This window comes from Octopus sinensis, unplaced genomic scaffold (assembly GCF_006345805.1).
Source record: "Octopus sinensis unplaced genomic scaffold, ASM634580v1 Contig13056, whole genome shotgun sequence".
Classification (NCBI taxonomy): domain Eukaryota; kingdom Metazoa; phylum Mollusca; class Cephalopoda; order Octopoda; family Octopodidae; genus Octopus; species Octopus sinensis.
In genome coordinates, this window is record NW_021832839.1 from 28126 (window position 1) to 55046 (window position 26921).

The 26921-nt window shown below is 37.0% G+C and overlaps 1 protein-coding gene across 1 annotated transcript; it reads left to right on the forward strand.

Moving 5' to 3' along the window:
* Positions 1-19221: 19221 nt before the first annotated feature.
* On the forward strand, positions 19222-20310 carry LOC115229558 (general transcription factor II-I repeat domain-containing protein 2-like). The gene has a single exon (XM_029799892.1). The coding sequence runs from the start codon at positions 19222-19224 to the stop codon at positions 20308-20310; it is 1089 nt and encodes a 362-aa protein (XP_029655752.1).
* The last annotated feature ends 6611 nt before the right edge of the window (positions 20311-26921 follow it).

Consider the following 26921-nt stretch of genomic DNA (forward strand, 5'->3'; position numbering starts at 1 on the left):
CAAAAAATTAAAAAAAAAATTCTGCATTTTGGTTAAAATGAACAACTACAATGTCCTCAACTTACATGATGAAGTCTTAAAACCTTCCCCCAACAAAAATTAAAAAAAATTTTCTGCATTTTGGTTAAAATGAACAACTACAATGTCCTCGACTTACATGATGAAGTCCTAAAACCTTCCCCCCCAAAAATCAAAAAATTATTTTCTGCATTTTGATTAAAATGAACACGCGAATGTCCTCGACATTCATGATGAGGTCCATTAAAACTTCAAGGCAAAAATCTCACGTATTAAGAATATCCTTGATGAAAACGACAGCGAGAATATTAACAATGATGAACTCCCAATTATTCGCGATAAAGAAATTCAATTCATCCTATGTTTTTCTCTTTAAATTAAATGCATATATCATTATCGACCATGAATCAAAATTAAAGCTATTATCATATTTGTAACACAATTTACCACCAATTGACAGCGCAATCAGAAGAATTTGCGTAAAATATTAGCTATTTAGTTAAGTTTTTCGTGAAGATAGAATTTATTTTCGGTATGCCTCTTTTCCTAAATTTTTTTTTTTATTATTCAAAAATATTTTTTCAATAGATAACCGAAAGAGGGAAGACGACCTTAAGAAAAGAAGTTTTTCGTAAAGATAGAATTTATTTTCTGTATGCCTCTTTTTTCCTAATATTTTTTATTATTCAAAAATAATTTTTTAAATAGATAACCGAAGGAGGAAAAATGAAGCTGAAGAAGAGGGCTAACGTAATAAAGGCGACGATATTAACAGGTAAGTATTGAGGTGAGGATGTTTATATTCCACGAATTCCGATAATTTCTGATGAATTACCATTTAGATTTAAAAGGCTGCAATTTCCTTTGAGGATGAGTTTTGCAATGACAATAAACAAGGCCCAGGGACAGTCATTAAAGGTAGTTGGGTTATTTTTAGAGAGTGAGTGCTTTTCACATGGACAGCTGTATGTGGGATGCTCGAGGGTAGGCAGAAGAGAAAATTTATTCATATATGCCAAGGAAGGACGGACGACAAACATCGTTTATCAACAGGCGATAGAATAGGGTTACATTAAACCAGGTAGTTTATTACATCTACATAAACTTATAGTTGTTGATGAAACAGGCCCTCCGCAGGAGCTAGGTCGCGGTGAGCGAAGCGAGCTGCCGAGCTAGTATCTTAATAATAAAATGGTATGGTGTGTGTCTGTCTGTGTGTCTGTCTGTCTGTGTGTCGTCTGTCTGTCTGTCTGTCTGTGTGTGCACACCAACTTCAAATTGGCAATACGATGTCCTCGACTTACATGATGAGGTCCTAAAACCTTCCCCCCCAAAAAAATTAAAAAAAAATTTTCTGCATTTTGGTTAAAATGAACAACTACAATGTCCTCGACTTACATGATGAAGTCCTAAAACTTCCCCCCCAAAAAAAATTAAAAAAAATTTTCTGCATTTTGGTTAAAATGAACAACTACAATGTCCTCGACTTACATGATGAAGTCCTTAAAACCTTCCCCCCCAAAAAAATTAAAAAAAAATTTCTGCATTTTGGTTAAAATGAACAACTACAATGTCCTCGACTTACATGATGAGGTCCTTAAAACCTTCCCCCCCAAAAAAATTAAAAAAAAATTTCTGCATTTTGGTTAAAATGAACAACTACAATGTCCTCGACTTACATGATGAAGTCCTTAAAACCTTCCCCCCCAAAAAAAATTAAAAAAAAATTTTCTGCATTTTGGTTAAAATGAACAACAACTACATGTCCTCGACTTACATGATGAAGTCCTTAAAACCTTCCCCCCCAAAAAAAATTAAAAAAAAATTTTCTGCATTTTGGTTAAAATGAACAACTACAATGTCCTCGACTTACATGATGAAGTCCTTAAAACCTTCCCCCCAAAAAAAATTAAAAAAAAAATTCTGCATTTTGGTTAAAATGAACAACTACAATGTCCTCGACTTACATGATGAAGTCCTTAAAACTTCCCCCCCAAAAAAATTAAAAAAAATTTTCTGCATTTTGGTTAAAATGAACAACTACAATGTCCTCAACTTACATGATGAAGTCCTTAAAACCTTCCCCCCCAAAAAAAATTAAAAAAAATTTTCTGCATTTTGGTTAAAATGAACAACTACAATGTCCTCGACTTACATGATGAAGTCCTTAAAACCTTCCCCCCCAAAAAATCAAAAAATTATTTTCTGCATTTTGATTAAAATGAACAACGCGAATGTCCTCGACATTCATGATGAGGTCCATTAAAACCTTCAAGGCAAAAATCTCACGTATTAAGAATATCCTTGATGAAAACGACAGCGAGAATATTAACAATGATGAACTCCCAATTATTCGCGATAAAGAATTCAATTCATCCTATGTTTTTCTCTTTAAAATTAAATGCATATATCATTATCGACCATGAATCAAAATTAAAGCTATTATCATATTTGTAACACAATTTACCACCATTGACAGCGCAATCAGAAGAATTTGCGTAAAATATTAGCTATTTAGTTAAGTTTTTCGTGAAGATAGAATTTATTTTCGGTATGCCTCTTTTCCTAAATTTTTTTATTATTCAAAAATAATTTTTTCAATAGATAACCGAAAGAGGGAAGACGACCTTAAGAAAAAGTTTTTCGTAAAGATAGAATTTATTTTCTGTATGCCTCTTTTTTCCTAATTTTTTATTATTCAAAAATAATTTTTAAATAGATAACCGAAGGAGGAAAAATGAAGCTGAAGAAAGATGGCTAACGTAATAAAGGCGACGATATAACAGGTAAGTATTGAGGTGAGGATGTTTATATTCCACGAATTCCGATAATTTCTGATGAATTACCATTTAGATTTAAAAGGCTGCATTTCCTTTGAGGATGAGTTTTGCAATGACAATAAACAAGGCCCAGGGACAGTCATAAAGGTAGTTGGGTTATTTTTAGAGAGTGAGTGCTTTTCACATGGACAGCTGTATGTGGGATGCTCGAGGGTAGGCAGAAGAGAAAATTTATTCATATATGCCAAGGAAGGACGGACGACAAACATCGTTTATCAACAGGCGATAGATAGGGTTACATTAAACCAGGTAGTTTTATACATCTACATAAACTTATAGTTGTTTGATGAAACAGGCCCTCCGCAGGAGCTAGGTCGCGGTGAGCGAAGCGAGCTGCCGAGCTAGTTCCATATAAACATAAAGTAAATTTAGTTCTCCTGTTTGAAGATTTGTGCTCAACGTAATTCTTTGCTATTTCGAGTTCTCTTAGGCGTATTATAACGTTCGCTTCTCCGTGAAATAGAAACTTGGCTTGATTTTAAAAATGTATTTAGAAATTTTGTGCTCATTAAACAATGTCTTACCTCCTGATTTGACGAGGGCTGGCTTCAGAAAATAAACCATTTTTTAAAATCATCAGTGAATTTCATTGAGTCCGATTTCTGATTTATACGTCGCAAATTCTTCGGATTTCCTTTCTGATAATTACGGGGGATTAGTCCTCTTGGGCAAACCAGTAGAAGCAAATGTTTTAGCTTATAAAAGTAATATAAAACAAGAATATTAAATAATTCAAAATAACAGCATGTGACAAATGTTTTACGTGATCTGAATGTCAGGATCGAATTTCTTAGGAGGCTTACTTGGGGGAGTAGTGACCACCGGTCTTTTCCACCCCTTCGACTTCATAAAACTCCACATCCAGGGTATTGAGTGACCTATACCCTCCAGCCAACGACCAAGGGAGTGTGTTCGGCCCTCAACGAAGCGGCATGTACAGGACACTCAGAGAGACGGTGAAGAGCAGGGGACTCAGCACATTATATCAGGGAGTCTGTTCCAATGTCATGGTGGCCGGTATCACTTGGGGGAGTTATATGTTCATGTAATGTGCTGGGATTACTCTAGATATAACCAACTAAAGACTATTTCCATAAAAGAGGGGACTATACCTTTTCCCGAACATGTGCTTTGTGCTGCCACTGCCGGAGTGGTCGTAGCCTGTGCTACTAACCCTCTTTGGCTGGTGAGGACTCGTCTAATCCTCGAACCCGCAGACCGTCAGTACAGCGGGTTTGTTGACTGTGTGAAAAAAATTTACCGAAAAGGAGGTTTTGGCGGATTGTACAAAGTTTATTCACGGAGTGACATTTTAGGGGTTTCTGCCTGGTCTTCTGTCGGTCTCCAACGGAGTGATTCAAATGGTGACCTACGACGTCTGCAAGAGTCGGTATGGGAGTGCTCAGTTGGTAGTCCTCGGTCCTCACTTTTTAGAACAGTCTCGAATATTTAAGTATTGCTGCTTTCTCTAAAATATTGGCTATTGTGACCACCTATCCGTTGCAGACTATTCGTACTCGTTTAATGAGTCATCGCAGAGATTATCGAACTATTTCTCATGTTTTGACACATCTTTTAAAGTTTTGGACTGTCAGTATTGCCTAGGTATGAAGGGGTCTTGTCTTTGTATAAGGGACTGGTTCCCTGTCTTTGCAGGGTTGTCCCCGCCACGTCTCTCACTTTCCTTATATATGAGACTTTTCTAAAACTTTAAATAATTCTTTTTGTTAATTATATTTAAAGAATAATGTTAATTTAAATAAAATATTTGTAAACAACAAGTGAGTTGGTTGATTGAAATGAGTTCAAAAAACTCGAGATCCGAAAGTACAGTGGACCGTTCTTTGGATTCCAAAGACAGGAAGAAAAATAAGCAAAACATTCGAGCACGTCCCCCAAAGAAAGAAAAGCCAAGCAATGATAACATGCGGGCAGCCATTAGTGCAATCGACAGTTCTGAGATGCTCAAATCCCTACGTGACGAAACGTGTCCTTTACAAGTCCATAGCCACTGAAAAATGTTTAGGACATTGCCGAGGGTTGGATATCCCGCTACAAGGACAGTCAGGAAGAAGGAATGGTCGAACTAATTCGGTTTATAATCTGCGCCTGTGGGTGCAATGGAGAACTCTCTGTCGAGTTGTACAGCAATCTGCAGTCCAGTGAACTCATTCGAAGACTGTCCGACGAATTTGAAACGGCTGGACTAGTCATAGTGAGTGGTAGGATTTCCGAGAATACCCAATAATGGCCGGAGGGTACCACTGGAAAAAGTTCAGAGCTAATTTTGTGGCATTTCTGGGGGTTTTGATCGACCGGTGTAAGAATGCGATCATCTACGACCAGTACATGATGAAGAATGTCATTTCCTTCCTCACCGGCCTCACTGACTCCAAAATAAGGGCATTCCGACACACAGCCACTCTGATAGTGCTCAAAATTATGAGTTCCCTCGTCGCCATTTCCGTGTCCCTGTTCACTGACTCGGCCAATGCATCACGGCAACTTGAAACGGAAAACATCAAAGCGGCAAAGAAAAGGTCACGTGACCGAGTCAAGACACTTCGGACTCGTCTCGAGTCGGTTGGGCTTGTGGTTATAAGGCAGTTGTCGAGTCGTCAGAATGAGGTTGTTGAAATGACAAACTACATCTTTAAATACGTGTTTATGCAGAGATATCGGTAAGGAAGTGTCCTCAGTGCAGGGATGTGGTCCCCGACATTCGAGTGATCTGCATTGGTGAGTTGAGTCATTGGATTGTCCTCCAACCCACTTGCTTTCTCCAGGATAACTATCTTAAATACATTGGTTGGACTATTTTCGACAGAGTTGTGTTGTGCTTATTTGCAGGCCAGTGAAGTGCGGCTTTGTTGTCTCCGCAGTCTCCAGCCTATGTACGAGTCGGCGGAGATTAGCCATGGACTGGGACAGTTCTCTGCACGATTCAAACCGAGGATAGTACAGATGGCACACGACCGTGACTCAGACACGGCCGTCCAGGCGATTCGGACTCTCATTGCGATACTCAGGTAGTCGCCCAGGTGGACTGGCAGGTACGATCACACTGTGCTTCTCCCTGAGGACTGTCGACACATTTCCTCTCTCGTATTTGGTAACAATCGATGTGTGGCCAAGGCGGCGGGAGACTTTTTGTTGGCCAAATTGGAGAGTAGTCCAGAAAAGACAGTTTTGACGAAGAGTGGAAAATGTCTGTCATCCACAATTTCCCACATTGTTGGTTTTTATATGGAAAGTGAGGTGAGTGGAGGAATAACTCCCAGTACGAGGACATGGTCTCATTGGTGGAGAGTATATACGACGTCTGTCCTCTGCTTAAGGACTGGGGGACAATGACTGACATGCTGCTGGAGGAAGTGGTCGAATATGGTGGGTGGTCTGACCAGAACGAGTCCGTCCTCGTCGACTTGATGGTCTGTTGCGTCAAACAGACATTTTCTGCCACTTCGCCAACCAAGAAAGTGTCAGCAAAAGATCTGAAGAATTTGGAGTCGGTCAAAACAGCCCTTTCCGAGCATTTTATTCTCCATTTGGGACAATTGTGTGCCAAGGTGGGTTGCTGAGTGACACTCTCAGTTCATCGTGGACGAGGTCAAGATTGGCCATTTGGTGGAGATTATCTGGAATATTGACACCTCTTTGTTTGCTCAGACTGAGTTCATTCAGGTTGTCTGAGTGTGGCATTGGCAGAGACTGGAACAATTACTTAAACTGTTGGAAGAAATAGTAGAGAAACATGTGCAGTACCAAGTGCTCGAGAACTGTTCTCGTGCATATATGACCCTCTGTGCTGCCACACACACTGTCACGTCCATTTGTCAGACATCCAGGAATTCCGTCCTTGCCCAATTGACTGAGAGTTTCTTCGAGTCTCACCAAAACTACTTCAATAATGTTTGTTTGACTGGTCATTGTAGACTCCCGAGTCGGCTCTGTCGTCCAGTCTATCCAAGGTGATGGCTTTCTATTGGTGAGTTATACTTGTTATTGCAGTTACCATGATCTGTCCTCCTGGAATATATGGGGATGTCTGTCTTCCATTATGAGGAGGGCAGTGGACTCCACGGACATGTCTCCGGAGGTAGGGAAGGGTAGTTAATTGGCAGATTATAGTTCCTGCTGTTCGGACAGGGCTGTTGAGTATTTGCTGGACATTGACGAGTGTTCGTGAGAGTCCTGTGACTGTGGCAATGTTATGTTTGTAGGAACTTGTTGAGGGATTGCGAGAACAGATCGACGAGTATATTTCCTCGTGTGAGTGTCTGATGCTGTCTCCAGTCAATACTGTCGTCGAGGAGGTATTTCTGTCCTCAGAGGCAGACTTTCGTCCTCCTCACCGACTTACTTCTCATGTTCAGTCCGACAGAGGAAGCTTCACTCTGCACGTCCCCCTCGGCCTCTCTGACGGAGATTTTGGTGTCATTTGTGGAGGAAAGAGTGTTGGGGGATGACAGTTGTGTGGCAGGTCGGGAAAAGCGACGTGATTTCCTGACGTGTTATTGCAAGTTGGTGTTGTACGGAGTCCTCTCGCTTGAGAATGCAGTCATTCTTATTTGCAACTACTCAAAGGTGTCTTTTTTTATGTATTCTAGTTCGGTGATATATTTGGCGATATCATCAAGTTGTTTCTCAGTAAATTGGGGGTTATTGACGGTATTGCCTGTGCCAAACTCATCATTGCCACCCTCATTGACGTATTCTTTATTGTCATTGCAGTCATACAAGTCCGAAGTGCCTCAACTGAGGGATTTGTCCAGGAAGTTGGTGTCCTTCTTTGGACAGGAGTATAGCAAGAGTCGGGAATCTCTTGCAGTCATTCACCAGTATTTGTTATAATCACTTCCCAGTGAGGGCATTAAGTTTGCTCTCCGAGTGGACGAGACCATGGGTGACTGTCCGAACATGTCCTTCTTTGATGTGCTTATTGACTTTTCTTACAAAGTAAATTTGCAAGATCGGAACACAATGTGGCATTCACGTGCATATTGTAGATTGCGTTATTTGGACAAAATCCTCTCGGAAAGGAACGTTGTCCATCCATCACTTACCTCTTACCGGACAACTCTGGTGGGCGAAGTAATGTCTGGTTATGAAACTCCCATTCGCAGACAATCAAATGGTGAGGTGTTCATTTTAGTGCAAGATTTGATCGAGGGGGCCAGGAAGTACCCCAACATGGGAGATTCCCGAGGAATGCAGTCTTTTCAGAGCACTCTTCCTTCGAGTCTTAACACTCCTGCATGCCGCAACAAAATGGACAGTATTGACGAAGTGGTATCTCCGGATGGGCACCCGCTTTCCATTGATCAAAGGTAGATGTGTGTTATTCCATGTAGTATGAACGACACCAGAAATGTCACAATGTCATCCGTACAGTCCAACAGTTCGTTTCTTGATTAGTTTTTGTACATTTACAGTTGTTTTATGTTGCTTTTTGTAAAAAAATTTCGATTTTCTACAAATGTGAACTTATTCTATTAAATTTGTGTTTCAAATACTAAACTAACAATTAGGTCTTGCACATTATTCAGACGTTATCCAATATTGAAGTGCACTTTTTGCCTCCAACAACAAGTGACTTACAACCATTGGATTCCGGAAAAATACATAGTTTTAAGGCACTTTACCGAAAACTACAGCTAAAACATATTATTAACCAACTTGAAACAAGTAACAGTTGGCGTATGGGTTGGATGATTCAATACGTTTTGTTGGAAAATCATTGGACAGCGTAAATGATTCAAGCTAAGGTTGGATGATTCAAGCTGAGGCAAGCCAAGATTTGTTCTGTCGAAACTTATAACACTGAAAATTCGAGAAAAAAAATTGTTGATCAAAATCTATTGAATCAACTGATTTCGGTGGACGGTAATGCTAAAACATACTGTCATGTTGAAGAAGACCAAATATTGTCTACATTTCGAAGAATCAATGACAGTGATGAAGAAGACATAAAAGAAGACCTTACTAAAAAAAGACCTTCTTAAAATTAGTTAGGGTTATTGCTAGTGCGTTAGAAGTTATATGATTGCATGAAATATTTGGTTTTTTTTTCGTTGCAATATAGAGAGGTTTAAATGTACATGATTACCAAATAATTTAAATTATACTAACAAATTTTGAATCTTTTTTTTGTTTTCTAATAGATTTCATGACGTAAAAATGTCAAAAATTATACTAAGTATTAATTAAAGTATAATTTTCTCAATCTGTTCATTACTTCCTCTATTCTGATATTCCCTCAGGTAAGGATGCCAGCCTCTTTCCTTGGGAAGTGCTGACAGGCAGTGGCGAAGTTATGGTCATATCTATTTGTCGATAAATTGCTTTTATTCTTTTGTCCAGTTCGAGAGTCCTTTGGCATGGCTCAATTCTGTTCCTATAGGAAACAATCATGCTCTCAAGGGTTTTTTTGATAGTGAGTGATTGTATATACGCATGTGTTCTCTCATTGATGTTCAACGATTGTGCATACTGTTGGAATTTTGAAGTGACAAGTCCGTCCCAAGTTAATACAATCGGTACTATTTTCACATTGGCATGATATATCAACTCCAGTTCCTTTGATAGAAGGTCATACTTTCTAAGTTTTTCTACCTCCACTTGTTGTAGGTTTGGGGCAGATGTTATCCCAACCTCAATCAGGAATATCCGGTTGTTCTTCTTGTCAAAGACAAACAAATCGGGCTTGTTATGTTCTAGTATTATGTCTGTTTTAATGAAGGTGTCCACTTTGATTTCGACAAACTCATTAACAGACACAGTTTGTACAGAGTGAGTTTTCAGCTTCTTCTCATTCTTGAGTCCGTATTCTCGACATAAATGAAAATGAATACACCTAACTACTTCATTATGCCTTCTAACATAGTCCCCATGCAGCATCTTTTCACATCTGGTAGCACAGTGGTCGACAGTCTTCTTCCATTTCATACAGTGTGGACACATTAAATTGTGGTCTGCGACGAATAAATTTCTATCCTGTAGAAGACAGAACAAGCCTTCTGACCGTTGAGAATTATTGCCTCTGGCTAGCCAGTGACTGAAATCTTCAACCTTCACGAAATCTTCCTTAGAATTTTTATAGAGAATTGAGAATTGTGAATCTAATTTCAATACTGCGAGTAATATGATCAAATAGTAAATTAAATGATCTAAGAGTGGTGAAGTACAAGTACAAGAAATTTGAATTTTTGAACAAGATATGTCAATGAGTGTGTAAAGAGACGATTTATCGGGGGTAAAAGTAAATTAATAATTATCAGCCATTCAAGAAATAATTGCGATTGAATAATTTTAATTTGATTCATTCTACGACAACTCCCAAACACTAATGAGCTGATTTAAATTATTTTATTGATTCTCAAAAAGATATATAATCGTAGAAAAGTGCAGAATTTAATTTTCAACAGTCAGTCTACAATGGTCACTCTCCACCTCCTTCTCGACTTCCCGATTGTCCAGGCAATTCTCGCAGCAATCACAGTCGGCATTTTGCCTGCACTTCTCCTCATTTTCGTGAGCGTAAACAAAAGTAACTGGGACGGGTCCTTGGAGGTGACATGGATAATGTCCAACTCGTAGATTCTGCTCGCCTTTGCTTCCGGGGGGTTGCTCTCGGACGTATTTTTCCACTTGATGCCTGAAATATTCATCACCGCCAACACAGCCAACAACGGATATTTCATTTTAGTGGGACTCTATGGCTTTTTTGCTTTGGAAAGAGTCCTCAATTTGACTCTCAAAGCATCCCCGACCGACGCCCCAGAGGAACCTTCGGAGCCGATTGTCACGGAGTCGACAACCATTCGTCGCAGAACGAAAGAGAAAAGTGACGCAGAGCACAGTGCGAAAGAGCAGGTTTCAATGAAGGCGCAAGGATTCGTCAACCTCGTAGGGGATTTTGTGCACAACATCACTGACGGGCTGATCATCGGCGCGTCGTTTATGCACAGCACATCTCTCGGACTGAGTTCGTCATTTTCTATTCTGTGCCACGAATTTCCCAACGAGATTGGGGACTTTGTCAGTCTAATCAACGCCAATTGCACCAAAAAGCAGGCTTGTTTCCATGTCTTATGATAGGCAATACTCCTCCAGTTCGTCACGGCACTGGGCTTCATTTTTGGCGTCATCCTGTCATTTGTTTTAGGCAATTTGAGTTCGCGTATTGAGAGTGTTTTGATTCCCTTCTGCACCGGGGGGTTCATATACATCGGCACTGTAAACATGCTCGGGCCGCTCACAAAGGGCTCCCACCAAGTCGGGGGAATGCGACACACTTTCCAAATATTGCTTTCTGCCTTGGCTGGAGTTGCTTTTCTCGTTTTAGTTAGCAAAATATAGTCACTGCTCTCATCATTTGGAACGTTTTCGAGTCTTTGTTCATTCATTCGCATTTGCTCAAAGCACTCTTAGTTTCAGCGAGATGATTCACAACCAATGAATCTTTGCGTCATTGTATATAAACGTGTATTTTTATTTAAATAAAGTCAATTCATAAGTGAAATATACATTGTTCAGACCTTCTGCATGAATAAAAGAGAATGTCAAATATTTCGGTCATCTTTTAATGGTTTTGTATTTGGTTAATGTCTAATAGTCGAGAAAGTTCATTTCAACCGATCTCGAGAGTTTTTTTCCAGTCATTTTGTTAGATGTCAAAAAATGTTTTGACCAATTGGACTTGGACAGCAACGGGAAAATAAACGCCAGAGAACTCAGCAAAGTTTTTAATCTTGCGGGTGTCTGCTGTACAGAAGAAGAATGTCGAAATCTAATTAAATCTTGCGACCAGGATAGCGATGGAAATATCAATTTTAAAGGTGCAATTTAATTTTCATTCAACAGAATTCCTCGATCTCATTTCAAACGACTCTTAGCTACTCCAGTATCGAATATAATCATTTAACAATTGTTGTTTTTGAATAAACAAAATTAACATTAATACATTGAATAGACTGAATTTAACTGTTTTGACTAAAAATATCTGAAAGTTAGATTTGCTTTAATTCCACTTTTTACTAACTCATTTGACAAGAAACAAAAATAAGCCAAGAGGCGACGAGATTAGAATGATGACTTACAGGCTCTTATTTGTTATATACCTCGAGGCTGCCTTCTAGGACATAAAAGCAAAAATCCTTTACGAAAAATAAGCCAATTCAATGTGGAAGTAGGTGTTACTTCAATCGATAATGTAAAATTAGTGGAAGTAGAAAAATTGCACACATATAAAATTCTAGTCATGAATTGCAGTTGTCTCAAGATTGAGATGACCATTGTGATAAATGTCTATTTTTCAGGAAATATTTGGACTTTCAAAAAAAGTTAGATTTGTTTTCTGCCTCAAATAACTCATTTGATGAAAAATAAAAATAGCAAGAATAAACGAAACAACTCCAAAATGGCGCTAGTGGCTGAGCAGCAAAGTACTATTAAAAAAGTAATTTATTAGTTGAATAAAATAGTGAAAACAACTTCCCCTCTTAACAAATTCCTTACCAAAATATCCAGGATTATACCCAAAAATTTCCCTTGTGGGTATAGACTTAATTACTGTCGCGAGAGAATAAAACAGTGTAAAATTAGTTTTTTAATGTCAAACTACAATGCAGGACTGTTTTTTTGCCTTGCTCAAAACAATAGTGGTTGCTTGATAGAAAACATCCTTGACATTGTACTTCATAAAGGAAGAACACTCCAAGTATTTTGCTGCTCCTGCATTTGTTGTTTAAAAGTAGTACCAATGCGCTTTGCTAATTCTTGGCCGTTCTTTTGAGGGACGGGGACTTGATTTTGCAATTTAAGAATGTCGAGTGTGTCCTGGTCGTCTCGCAGGTCGACTTTTGTTGCAACAATCATAAAAGTAGGATTCAGGCAGTGGACATTTATTTCCGGAATCCACTAAACCTCTCAACAAACAACACCTTGGACTCAATGTTTCGAAAAGTCTGAGGATTGACGACAGAAAAACAAATAATAAAAATATCCTAGTAATAACCAATCCAGTATAACAGTCTTTGGGTAGGCGAGTGCGCGGAGTCGGTCGTAGTCTGGTTTCCCCGGAGTGTCCCACAAGTCAAGATGGACGACCACTCCGTCCTTTTCCTGAGTGTTCATCATCTGGACACTGTAGGAATTGAGTCTGCAATGTCGTAGAATTGGATACACGGCAGCCACGGTTTTTGATAAAGTGGACTCGGACGTGTAGGCAGTGATGAGACTGGTCTTTCCCACAGAACTACAACATGTCCGAACTACAATCACCTGTCGCCAACTACTACACACTTAATCAAGTCCATAACTAATCAAGGCACAAAATTATTCAATATACATTTTAATAATCTTTATTTTCTCAATTTTAATTTAAATTAATTGGAATAAATAAAATGTCAATTTGAATTATATGGCTCGTGTGTTAGGTTTGTGTGCTTTGATAACAAAGACTTTTCCTCCCAGGACGACTCTCCGCGCACAAACGAGAAGGACAGATATCACCTCATCTCCACTTCTCCGGTCGATGTGGTCGAACGTTTGTGTATTTATATTTATTACAAGCATTGAACACTCACAAATATTGCTCTTATGAGTCCTCTGTCTTCTCTTCTCGGTTTGAAATTGGTTTTTTGTGGACAAAGTAACATTAGCGAAACATAAGGCCTCAATGCAACATCTCGAAAAGTATTTGGTTTACATCAACGAGACCAACTGGATGTTTGACGACGTAGACGACCTTATTGGACTAAATAACTATTAATCTGAACTATTTCTCCCACTTAGTTTACTCTCTCTTGCCTCCTGTAGTCCCTTCTTATTGGTTCCATTAGGTGACCACATGACGCAACGATGGACTAATTAATATTTATTTTTATATAAATTAATTAATATATTTAATTGAATTAATATTTGATTTGATGTTTTGTTTTTATCGCCACAGAATGAAAGAAAGTTCAAAACAGCCTTTCGACATGTTCACATCAACACACAACCCGCCCTCCCAGTTAATAATCAAGTAATCTCCTTCCTTACTTCAGTAATCTCCGAATCACCCGTAAAAAGTTACTCAATCTCCTTTCCACAACAAAAAGTGACCCCGAGGACATTTTCAGGACCTTCAAAGAGTACCTTGGATTCCTCTACGGATTTATATTCGACCCCGACCGCCCATCGTCAGTCCCCAACAGCAAACTGATTAGTTCTATTCCCTTCAAATGGAGTCAGTCATTGGTCGGGGAGTCTCCCATGTTAGCATGTTCATTTATAAGCAGAGAAATGACTGATAGTGCATTCGAATTTGTCCAAATGAGTGTCAATGTTGGTTTGTGGTACATCAATGCTGCCTGTCTGCTTCTCTGCCATCTGAAATCCTACGAGTAGACCTGTCCTCTCACTCCCAGTCCATCAGTCGAGCATATTCTCAAGTCCGCCTTCAACCTTCTTAGAAAGTCTTCGGGAATATTCGTATTCTCGAAAGTATTATGTTTTGAAATATTGGAGACCATCAATACATCAGTGCCCTCTCTCACGTGCGATTCCAGTCACATGGTCATCGATATGTATCTCCATCAGGCATTGGGACAGTGCCAGGAAAGTAGTAGTCTTCTTCTACTCTTTCAGTTGTGCTGGAAAGAGCCATTCGACTGAAACATAGTCCTGGTCTTATATCTCGTATTGCCTGGCACACTGCGAGGATGTTCGAGACTTGCTGTTTGGGTTGATGTTCTCATTTTCAGCCACTCTGGGCGGTTCTGTTCTTGAAAAGTCCAAAAACCAAAGACTGAAGAAGTACTACGACTGGAAGTGTGTTTTGTACTCCTCTTTGGTTAGTCGTGTCTGCTACAACACAGGCCTATTCGTATTTCACAATTGATTTGCTGAGTCAGGAAAAACCAGCGGAAGCCAAATGTGCGGACAAAATGGCCACGGAAAGTTTGTCCTTGTCTAAGTTGATTAGAGTTCAAAGTGGCTCTTTCGGACGTGCGGGAGTGGATGGAATATGCTCAGCGTTTCAATGTGCTGATTGAACGCCACAGCCAGAGGTACCGCATGGAGAGTTCAATGATGTGATTGCTTTCCCAGGAGGTTTAGATATCGTGCTGTTTCCGAATCGGAATCAATGCCTCAGCCAGGAAATCTCGAATCGGGCGCTGTGCAGGCAGAGGAAATTGTTTTCCCGGATATTTCTTCTATTTGGACTACCAGTGCCTACGATGGATTCGCGCTTCCTGCTATTTGACTTTGTTTAATAAAACTAGCCATAATTTTCTAATATTGTTTTATTTAAGGTCGCCGGACTTTTTCAAAGCGTCTGTTCGCTCTTTTAGTCCCTTTCATAGAGCTGGTCTCATTTCATTGATTGAGGGAACATTTCCCCTAATAAGATATTAACTCTAAAAGGGGTATTAAAATATACATTTTTTGAGTTACTTACTCTTTCTGTTTTCACAATCGATATTAATGATTTTAAAAAATATGCATTTGATTATTACAAAATCGTTGTCACAAATCTATGAATTACTGTTTTGAGATTGCTTCTATTTTTATAGCATTCAGTCCTTACTCTAATTGCTCAATCTGAAATGAGGGAATGAGTAATTTATGACTTTTTAAATCAACAATAATGAAATCTTCCTGGTGAATTTGGAATTTTCGATATCCTTTTTAGAATTTATCCAAACAACTTGCAGCGCATTTTAATTATCAGGGTACTTAGAGGAACATCCTTTATACAATGCTTCACTCCTTACATGCATAGGCTACTTAGAAAGGTTCTTTCTTTAAAAGGAGTTAAGCCTCTGTCCATTCATTTTTGACATTCCTTATACAAGGATGGGTTTTACTAAAGCTTTTTACAGTCTAAAGCGAATTTCAAAATATCATTGATGTAATACATATCCTAAAATGCCAATTAGAGATATAACAGTACTGGCCTTGAGATCGCTCCTGTCACAAATTCCTGCGACACACAGTTTCCAATACGTATATGAATGTTTGATAGAGAAATTGTTATTAGAATACCGACTCCTTGTCTAAGAATTAGCACTTCAATGAGTTTTTCTTGTCTCAAAAGCTTTGATGAGATTAATTTCAAAATTGTTTTTAAATTCTCAATTGTTGTACCAAAACTTGATTAGTTCAGGCTGTCAGTTTTTAGAGCCAGAGATGATCATGTTGGGTTGACACTACTTGTTGCTGCACTCCGAACATTGGATAGATCCCTGTCTACTACTCACCGCCTGTTCGTGTTTGAATATGTTTTTATTAAAATTTGGTACCTTTATAGTTGTTGGGAGAAATTAATTTCAGGCTATAATAAAAAAAGAAATCTATAATACAAATCATTTGCAGGTTTCATTCGACAGACATACCGCAGATTATAGTTTATTCTAAAAACTTGTTTAAAGCAAACACGGCGGTCCAGTTATTATTGTGTTTGACAATTCACCAGCTCACAGTTGTATCACGGAAGTTCTTAAATTGGAAGAATATAATGATTTTTATATTCTTCGTCTCGGTCCGTACAGTTTAATGCTTAAACACATCGAAAATGTATGGTCAAAAGTAAAAGCTCCCGTAAAAAGAGACAAAATTTTATTCCAACAAGAAGAAGGTTTGTCAATTAAAGAGTATTGAACATGGATACTTGAAAAATAATTGTAGATAGAATAACAACAATTACATCTAAAGATTGTGTAAGGTTTATTTCTGGAATACAGGGAAATATTGCTGACACACTAAATCTGATTAACATTAAATTTTGAACAAAATTTTTTTTGGTGTTAATCCCATTTAGTTTGTTATTACTCCTATATTGTTTGGCATTAATCTCACTTAGTTCGGTGTTAATCCCATTTAGTATGGGAAATGGTGTAGACATGAGAAGCATTCATAAAACAATTACAAAGTTCCAATTCTGCGGTGTCTTGTATCGAGTGGGAGGCTTGATTGATAACCAGGTTCTGTCCGAAAAACGATTTTCCCAGCCAATATGAGTGATATCGACGGTGGTTGTCATATTCTAAGGATTCCTTAAATATCATTTGGAGCATTTTCCTTTATTTGAATGATCAGTCTGAGCATGACTAGTTCCACCAGTCTTTATATCGGCAAGTTTAAAACACGATATTTCGTCAAATTAGATTGTGTCGAATTTGTTCGGTTCAGTCAAATCTCTGTTATATTTTTGATAAATAACCCTTCGAAGGTCATAATGACTTGGGGAAATACCAAATCTATCATTTAAAATGTATTCATTTGCACTACTTAGTTACTAACAAACTTATTCGATAAAAAATCATTTAAAAACATCATTATAACAATTTTCGACTTTATTCTTTATAATCTCAACTTTTTCATTTATTCTTGATTTCTTCAGTATTAAACCATCTCCATGAGAAACATAAAAAACCGACTTTACAAGCTCAAGGGTCTTGCTCCTATATTTACTTTATCTTAAATATACATATCCATTCTAGTATGTTCTAGAACCTTCTCTTCCTTCAAGGATTCATCCTCCACCTTCTCACGTCCTTGGACAATATCATTTTCCTATATAAACATTATTTTAATATGATTATTTGTTAAAATGTAAAAATACAAACCGTATTTAAAATGAATAAATTATTGTCAATTCCGATAATAAAATGTGAAAAATCACTGATGATGTTTGTGATGTGGTCATAAAAATCAAATTTGGCTGCAACCACGTCAATCAACTGCTCAAGACATGCCTTAGGCCCACTATTGACCATATTTATGACCTAAAGTGAGACAGACAGACGACCTTCTCCAAATGGCAGTCCACAAGTCGATAATACTCACACTTCTCCTTGTTCAGTATCCCCTCAAATTCAGTCAGTAGCTCATTGGCCACGTTTTTTGAATATTTTTTCAAAATACCATCACAGAATTCCCTCGGCAACAAGTCACTACTCCGAACTGAAGTCATGTCCTGATTTTGCTCCAAAAACTTGATTTGTGCCTCCAAACTTACACATTTTGCCTTCATTTGGTTATTCTTTAATACAATCTCGGGCAACCTAGCATTACTGTATGACCATTACTTGTTCTTTATCAGTTCATAATCATTCTCATCTTCTTCATTTAAAAACATAAATTTTTCTTGTATCTAAATTATAATTATTTTTAATTTAATTTTTAAATAAATATTTGAAATAATACGTTTTGTGTGGTCGTGTTTATTTCATTCAGTACTGTGATTGCATCACGACAAAACTCCTCAAAACGACCTATAAAATCCTCACATGGAATTCTTTCAATCAAATCAGAATAAACGTTTTTAAACTCCTTAAAAGAGCCATCCAATCTCTCTAATTAGACCTACTCACAACAACCTGAAGTGCCAATTCAGCATGTTCGTACTCAAATGTGCCATTAGTCGTGTCCAAATCACTTTTTTGAGTCAAAGTTGCTGTTATTTGTGACTGTTTTCTGATATAGTGTAATTTATTTTACTCTCGAATAAATTTCTTGTGTTGAAGAGCGTCAAATTTGAGCTTTAAATTACTCTGCATTTCATCGCATAGTTCTCTAGTGAGATTGACAGGATTTTTGTTACATTAATTCGTCTAATTCATAATCTGAACTCTCTTCTTGGTCGATCGTAGACTGCTGGCAAGTGGGGATATCTGGGAAGTCGAAATCGATTAGACATCTACTAGAAAATGCACCAGCAGAGTTTAGGAAATTGTTTTTAGCTTAAATATAGACAAAATTGAAATTACGGAAATTAAAAGAGAAGACGATATTACTCAAGAAAGATGGAGACGCACTAATAAGCTCGGCTCTTTACTAACCACTAATATTGTCTTTTTGATTTTTGAGTGTTGCACATGCGAGGCTATTAACACTCGCTTTGTACTTTCTTACTGAAGAAATTAGAGAAACTTAATTTAGTCCATTCTGTCTACATGGCTTGTTTTTTCGGATTCTTGTTCATTATTTTCAAAATCGTTTAAAGAATTTTGACTTTCAATACAACATGTTTCATTTTTGTGTTTTCAATGCTTAAAATATATTTACTTTTGAGAAGATCAAAAATATCAATTTCAAAATTTTTTTATATGATTTATTAAAAATTTTGAAACAATTTCTGACCCTCTCTTTAAATAAGTCTTCCCATGACATTTTTGTAAAAAGACACTAGACCAGGGGTTCTCAAGTGCGGCCCTCGGGGCCGCATGCGGCCCCGAGAATCTTTTTTGCGGCCCCGACTTCCAAACTTTAAAATAAATTTTGGATATAAAATTAATTGTAAATTAATATTATTAAAGATATATTTTAACTACACGTGTTTGTAAATATATTTCAGGTTGAGTATTTTTTCATGCCATCAAAGAAATATCGAACATTATCTCAAGAAAATAGAGAATTTCAAATTGAATGGGAAGAAAAGTTTTTTTTCGTTGAACTGAATGTTAAAGCTGTTTGTTTGATATGCAACTGTGTCATTAATTCATTGAAAAATTATACTATTGAACGTCATTATAAGAAGCACTCCGAAATATACAATTTATATCTCGGAGAGTCAAGGAAAAAAAAACTCAATATATTAAAGACGTCATTTAAAAATCAGTCCTCAATATTTAAACCAGTGGAAAATAAGCATCAGTTATTAACGTCTTATAAAATTAGCCACCTTCTTGCTGTAAATATGAAACCTTATTCTGACGGAGAAATTATTAAAACTGCTATTTCCATTTTTTGTGATGAATGTTGTCTGTCAAATATACAAAATATTGCAAAACGATTACCATTAAGTAATGATACTATTACAAGAAGAATAGAATGTATTTTTGAGGACCTTGCCCGTCAGCTAATCAAGTTCTTTACTATTAAAAATAATTTTTATAGAACATCGAAAGATTTTTTATATCATTCTTTTGCTGTCGACACGAGTAAAGATATCTCTGATACCGAACAAATGGTCGTATGCATTAGAGGTGTCACTTCGGATTTTAAAATTTCTGAAGAATTTTTTTCTCTTCGTTCATTAAAAGGCACTACAAAAGGAATGGATGTACTTAACGAATTCCTTGAAAGTATTAAAGAATTTGACATTGATCCTTCCAAAATAATTTCCATATGTACTGATGGGGGGGCGAATATGATTGGTCGTAATAAAGGGTTTCATGGACTTTATTCAGAATGGAGACTTGAAAAAAATCTTGATCCTATATTTTGGCAACATTGTATCATTCATCAGGAGAATATAATCGCAAAGTCACTTAAAATGCAAAATGTAATAAGTACGGTGTTGTCCATTGTGAATTGGATACGCGGTAAATCTCTCAATCACAGGAGATTTAAAAAAATGTTAGTGGAAATTGACACAGTGCATAATGATGTGCTTTACCATACCTTGGAGGGATCAAATAATGCTCAAAGATACAATTCATTTTACTTGTTTGAGTGAAAATAAAGCTAACGGTTCATTTGAAAAATATACTACCATTATCAGTCACCTTATTGTTGAATTTGAAAAACGTTCTAAGGTTTATTAAAATTAGTTTATTTTAAGAATTTTGATGAAATTTTGCCATCAATGAAAATTTTTGCAGCACCATTCAATATAGATCCTAAGAATGCTCCGCCATCACTCCAATTAGAATTGATAGACCTTCAATCAGATGTGCAATTTACCTCAGTGCAAAAGATTGAAAATTTAATGGAATTTTATAGTTCACTTCCCAAAGAAAAATATCCGAATATACTCATAAATGCTTATAAATATGCTTCAATGTTCGGATCCACTTATTTATGTGAGTCAATTTTCAGTAAAATGATTCACATAAAAAATAAATATCGAAATAAATTGACTGATAATCACTTATGCCAGCTTTTGCGATCTACATGTGCCTCCTATATTCCGTGTTATGACAAATTAGTTAACAATTAGTTAAAATAGCTAACAATTTTTCGTTTTAGTTAACATTTTTCGTTTTAGTCATTTTCCTTTAATTAATTAAGACTAACTATCTCGGTTCTGAATAAAAAATGAATCTAAAAAAAAATTAGTTAAAAGTTAATGAAAGTTTTAATTTAATTTATTCTGCGGCCCCGAAGACAATGGTTAATTATCGATTTGGCCCCGACGTTAAAAAACTTGAGAAACCCTGCACTAGACCTTAAATTCAATTTCTTGTAAGAATTATAGACCGAAAGATTCGAGTTTTCAACAATTCCGTCAAATAGATCAACTTTCGTTGGGTAAAATTACTCTTGGAAGATTTAATTATCCCAATATCCATGGTTAAGCAAACCAGAATTATTTTTAGTCAAAAAAATATTTTCATATATTCCAAATTCGTTTCGATATAGTGCGCAGGCCAGTTGTCAATCAATAGTAAAATTCGATTTTTGAGCTGTAAATCAAAATTAACCAACAAATCCATAAATATAAATCCAGTCACCCAAGCTCATTGTGAACTATAGTAGAAAATGAATCATCTATAGCAGGGCTGGCCAACCCAAAACGTTTTTTTCGACTTGAGAGAAGAAATCAAAAGTTTTATGATGCATAAGAAAATGACATTACTGAATTAAATGATGAAGAATGGATGCTAGATCTGTGCTTTTTGGTAGATATAACCGAAAAATTAATCAATTAAACAAGGAGTTACAAGGACAGGATAATTTGATTACTAATGCATGCCATCAAGTCAAAGCATTTCGAATGAAATTGTCATTGTTTGAATGTCAAATAAGAAATGGAAATGATCAACATTTTCCAACGCTAAATCAATTTAAATCAACAGCCATTGTAAAAATTTCTTCAAGTACGCTGATGAAATAAAAAATCTTGCTGCAGCATTTGACAGTCGATTCTCGGAACTAAAAAAATATGAGAAATGTTTGAAACATTTTCTTCTCCATTTCATGTTGACGTTTCTATTGTTTCAAATACTTTGCAGACGGAAATAATTGACCTACAGTGCAACAGTGAACTAAGACTGTTTATCCTACTATATCCAAAATTGACTTTTTATAACAAATATGTGACTGCAGAAAAATATCCCAACTTAAGAATTTTTGCACAAAGAGTTGTAAGCTCCTTTGGATCTACTTACGTATGTGAATCATTCTTTTCGAAATTAAAGTTTAGTAAAGAGATATAATCTTCTTTAACAGATAAAAACTTAGAAAACCAATTAAGATGTGCAACTAGTAATTGTGAAGTTGATTTGAAAAAATTAAGTGAAGATAAAGAAAAACAGATTTCTCATTGATACGTATAATTGACTGAATGCTATTTTATACTAATAAAATCTTATCTGTGTTGTTTTGATATCTATCCTTAGTATGTACATTATATGCGGCCGCGGAAAGGATTCCATTTGGACAAAGTGGCCCGCGATGCGATTTGGGTTGGCCAGCCTGATCTATAGTCATAATTTCAAATACATCGAGGCATTTTTGGTCTTAAAATCATCACTGGTTTCAAATTATGGGTTCCGCTCATGTTTGAGCATATCATAATCGAGACACAATTTTTAAAATTGTTGTAAATTTTTTTGAATGTTTTGAAATAGCGTTCTTCTTCAGTAAAAAATATTTATTGTTTTTCTTGATTTTGTCTTCGAAATCCATCAGTTAGACGTTTGAACAAAATTTCATCATTTACTTCCTTATAATTAACAATTTCAGTTTTTTCTTCAAAAGTAAGCCGAGTATACCTTTCAAGAAAGGAATTGGAAGATTAAATTGTTATTAAATTCTAAATTTTAACCAATTTGCGAAGGCCAAGTGTATCTTCGAAACACAATTTGAAAAGAAAAGTGGAAATTAAGTATTTAAAATCACAAGCAGCTGTTATATCTCGATGGCTAGCATCATAGAAACAAATAAAGGTCTTATCAAAGTAATTAAAATGGTCTTAGCATTTTGATGTAAATCAGCAGAAAGACTAAAAATTTGATTTAAAAAGCAAGTTTGACCAAATAAGCACATCAATAAAAATATTGGGGATCATATGTTATCCAATTAGGTTTGAGTTGATTGGCTGCCTTCTCACTCGTACTAAATATAGACTTGTACACCTCCGTGGACTCCCCCTCCTGAATACTCCTCGTCTCACTCCTCACTTCAACTCCCCGAGTAGTCCGGTCGGAATCCTCGTTCACAATCCTCTTTGTGGCAGACGACAGTTCCAATCCATGCCTGTGTTTCTCAGACTTACACTTCCCCGACTTTGCCCTCCGTGCCAACATGAGTGCCTCCACCTCCTGAACTCGTCCACGTCTGGGAATTGATAGTAATGACATCCACATCCCCCTCAAACACAGCAGAACACTGCATAGGCCACAAATACTCAAACTATAGGACAGGACGACTGGTTGATTGCGTCCAACGCCTTTCTGCTGAGAACACAGCCACAGGGCCTCAAATATACGAATCTGAGTAATGAAGACAGCCTACTTGTGGTGACCGTTCATTTCCACGTTGGTGATTGGACATTTGAAGGGGAGACGTGTCGGTCGTTGTATCCATTTCCCAGGATTTGTTGCTTTTCGTGGAATAAATCGTTGTCACATAAATTGAGTTCGGTGACATGCTGGGATATAGTCAGAAAATAACTTTTAGTCGCTTGATGTGGTCAAATTGGGAGGCGAGGGGAGAGGATGTCTTGTCGAGAAGGAGGGCAATCACAGCCTCCTTATTATACAGTCTGATACTCACCAACGGAATGCCAACCTGCCCAATTCACAAGACACTATTGGCTTCTTTAAGGTGTGCTGAGATATTGAGCAGGTTCGCCATTTTGTTTCGTGGACAGACTCTCTGTCTTTCTGTTATGTATCAGGTTATTTAACTTACTATCGGTGGCTTGGGTTTTTCTTTGACCATCTCTGTCCTATGTGGTATGCTTCCTCCATCTCCTCCCATTTGCTTAAAACCACAACGAACAAAAAACACAAATTGATATTTTTTGTAAATAAATTATTTTTTATATAAATATCATACAATTTTATAACTATTAATAAAATTCATTCAAATTAATAGATGAAAATCAATTTTTCACTGCCATCAAATTTCTGTTAATATTCATTATCGCAAGTCTCTTATTATGCTTTATTGCATATTTTTGGATTTTGAATTATTCAGAAATTTCTTTTTCCTTCATTCGAAAGCAGCTCTTGTTTATTTAAAGCGAATGTTTATAAGAAAATTCATTCTCCGACACAGGCACCATTTCAAATTTGTTTTGTTTTTCTTTTTTAGACAACTTGGCACATTTTCCAAAATAATTTGATGAATCAACAAGATTTTAACTTTCTTTACTACTCCCTAACTTGTTCAGTCCAGCTTCAAAATGTTATTTTGGGAAAAGATTTTTCAGATGTTGCTCAAATAGATTTAAACTGCCTCGAGTTATTGTGAGAGTAAATAAAGATTTGATTATTTAAAACATAATAAAGTATCCATAGCAATGAAAACAAAGCAAGCACACGATGGGAGAGTATCCTCCTGCCAGTTTGGAGGTGCTTGTGACGAATTGATTCTCTCCTCCTCGCACGATGGGAAAGTGCGGCTGTGGGAGACGGACAATCTCGACTTGGTTTCCGATTTGGACACAGCCCACAACAAAAATGTCTGCAACGCAAAATTCTCACACGACTACAAAAAGTGGATTGATACAATTTATTGCAGAGTCTATTCAGGGGGTTGGGACAAGACAGTGTGCTGTACTGATGTGGAGACTGGGAGACCTCTGGTGAGAGTAGCTAAGTAAATTGCAGTGGAGAACAATTCATCCAGGGATAGTGACGTGGGTGGATGTCGGGGAATGGCTTGTTGCCTCTGTTTCAGATCCCGACCTTGTGTTACGAGTATGGGACTCCCGAAGTGGGACATGTGTCCATCAAACATTTGGTGGGAGTATATTACCCTCAGCATAGGTCTTCATAACTCCACCATCTCGTCTTGTTCTATATCGAAAAGTGGGGATAAAATATTCACCACCTCATTTGACTATACCGCGAAATGCTACGACCTCATTTCTCAACGACAGACCATGGATTTGAGGTATCGATGACATCACTTAGTCATAGAGGTCACACGTGTGCCATTTCTCGCGGGACACTCTCGGAGAACGCATATGTCACTGCTGGGTGTGACAGGAATCTGTGCTATTGGACGATAGCTGGAGGGGAGTACAGGTGGTTCTCGGTTTCTGAGTGAAGGCATGCGGGACCTGCCCAAATGAATGGGGGACATTATAGTTGTGTCTCCTCCTGTGTTTTTTCCCACGACAGTGAATGTTTTATTGTCAGATCTAGACCAATTTATTATTTCTTGTGGATTTGATCAGCGTCTAGTTTTGTGGGATGTGCAGACATGTTCACTGGTCAATAAATGGACAGTCAATGTCGGTCTGATACACGACGTGGATGTAAATATGGACAACTCTCAGTTCCTAATTGCATCAGAGGTACAATTCTTCTCTCATTTATAGAACGGAGCCATCCACACAAAGCAATTTAATTCTCCAGTCCACGACCATGTCCAAAAGAGAAGAAACACAGTTCATGTTATTCTTTTTACTCGATTTGAGTAGTGTCGAACCTGCAAGTCTTGCGTCGTGTCGACTGAACTAATCCATGACCAATGCATCGACTGTCGATTGGAAAACTGCACTAATTAGGATTTTTTAACACCAGAATTGAATTCTGATTTATATTGTTATTTTGCACGAAACACAAAAAGAGAACTTTCAGTTTTTATCGTCGGTTGTGGCGTACTATCAGCATTTTCTAGTAGCATTCGACCATTTTCAGGTCATTTGCAAGGATAGTGAGAGGGTTGTCCATGGTCTCCGTTGAAACCAGGCGGTGCTTAGGGAATATGACTCCATTATGTAGGATTCATCCTCAAAATACATCCAAATAGTCTTTATTTGTTGTCTAAGGTACTGAAGTCCCTCTATTGAACAATGTTTAATACAAACAGTGGAGAACTTGCATTAATGACACTCATGATCGGGGGAATTTCTGCAAAGAACAAAACTTACAGATTTGCTATGTAGTATCTATATCCTGCCTTCAAGAAACAAAAGTAAAAAATAGAAACTTGATAAAGACGTGAAAGCATATAAAATTATTCTACTGAAGCCAAAGTGGAGATAATATAAATAGGTATTTTCTATATTTCTTTTCTGACATTTAATTTTCTATTTTGACAGCTGTTAGCTCCAATATGCCAAAAGCATGATTGAGCACTTTCCTAATCTTTTCGATGTTTTCTGAAACAAAATCTGCGTCATCCGAGTAAATCAGTTCTGTAGTCGAAATTGCTTTAATTTTCGCTTTTATTTCCTAGAAGGCAGCCTCAAGGTATATAACAAATAAGAGCCTGTAAGTCATCATTCTAATCTTGTCGCCTCTTGGCTTATTTTCTTGTCAAATGAGTTACTCAAGGTAAACATAAAGTAAAAAGTGGAATTAAAGAAAATCCAACTTTAAGTTATTTTTAGTCAAAACAGTTAAATTCAGTCTATGTTAATTTTTTTTTATTCAAAAATAACAATTGTTAAATGATTATATTCGATACTGGAGTAGCTAAGAGTCGTTTGAAATGAGATCGAGGAATTCTGTTGAATGAAAATTAAGTTGCACCTTTAAAATTGATATTTCCATCGCTATCCTGGTCGCAAGATTTAATTAGATTTCGACATTCTTCTTCTGTACAGCAGACACCCGCAAGATTAAAAACTTTGCTGAGTTCTCTGGCGTTTATTTTCCCGTTGCTGTCCAAGTCCAATTGGTCAAAACATTTTTTGACATCTAACAAAATGACTGGAAAAAAACTCTCGAGATCGGTTGAAATGAACTTTCTCGACTATTAGACATTAACCAAATACAAAACCATTCAAAGATGACCGAAATATTTGACATTCTCTTTTATTCATGCTGAAGGTCTGAACAATGTATATTTCACTTATGAATTGACTTTATTTTAATAAAAATACACGTTTATATACAATGACGCAGAGATTCATTGGTTGTGAATCATCTCGCTGAAACTAAG

Coding starts and splice junctions, on each gene's coding strand:
- LOC115229558 (XM_029799892.1), top strand. CDS start 19,222: ATGCCATCAAAGAAATATCGAACATTATCTCAAGAAAATAGAGAATTT.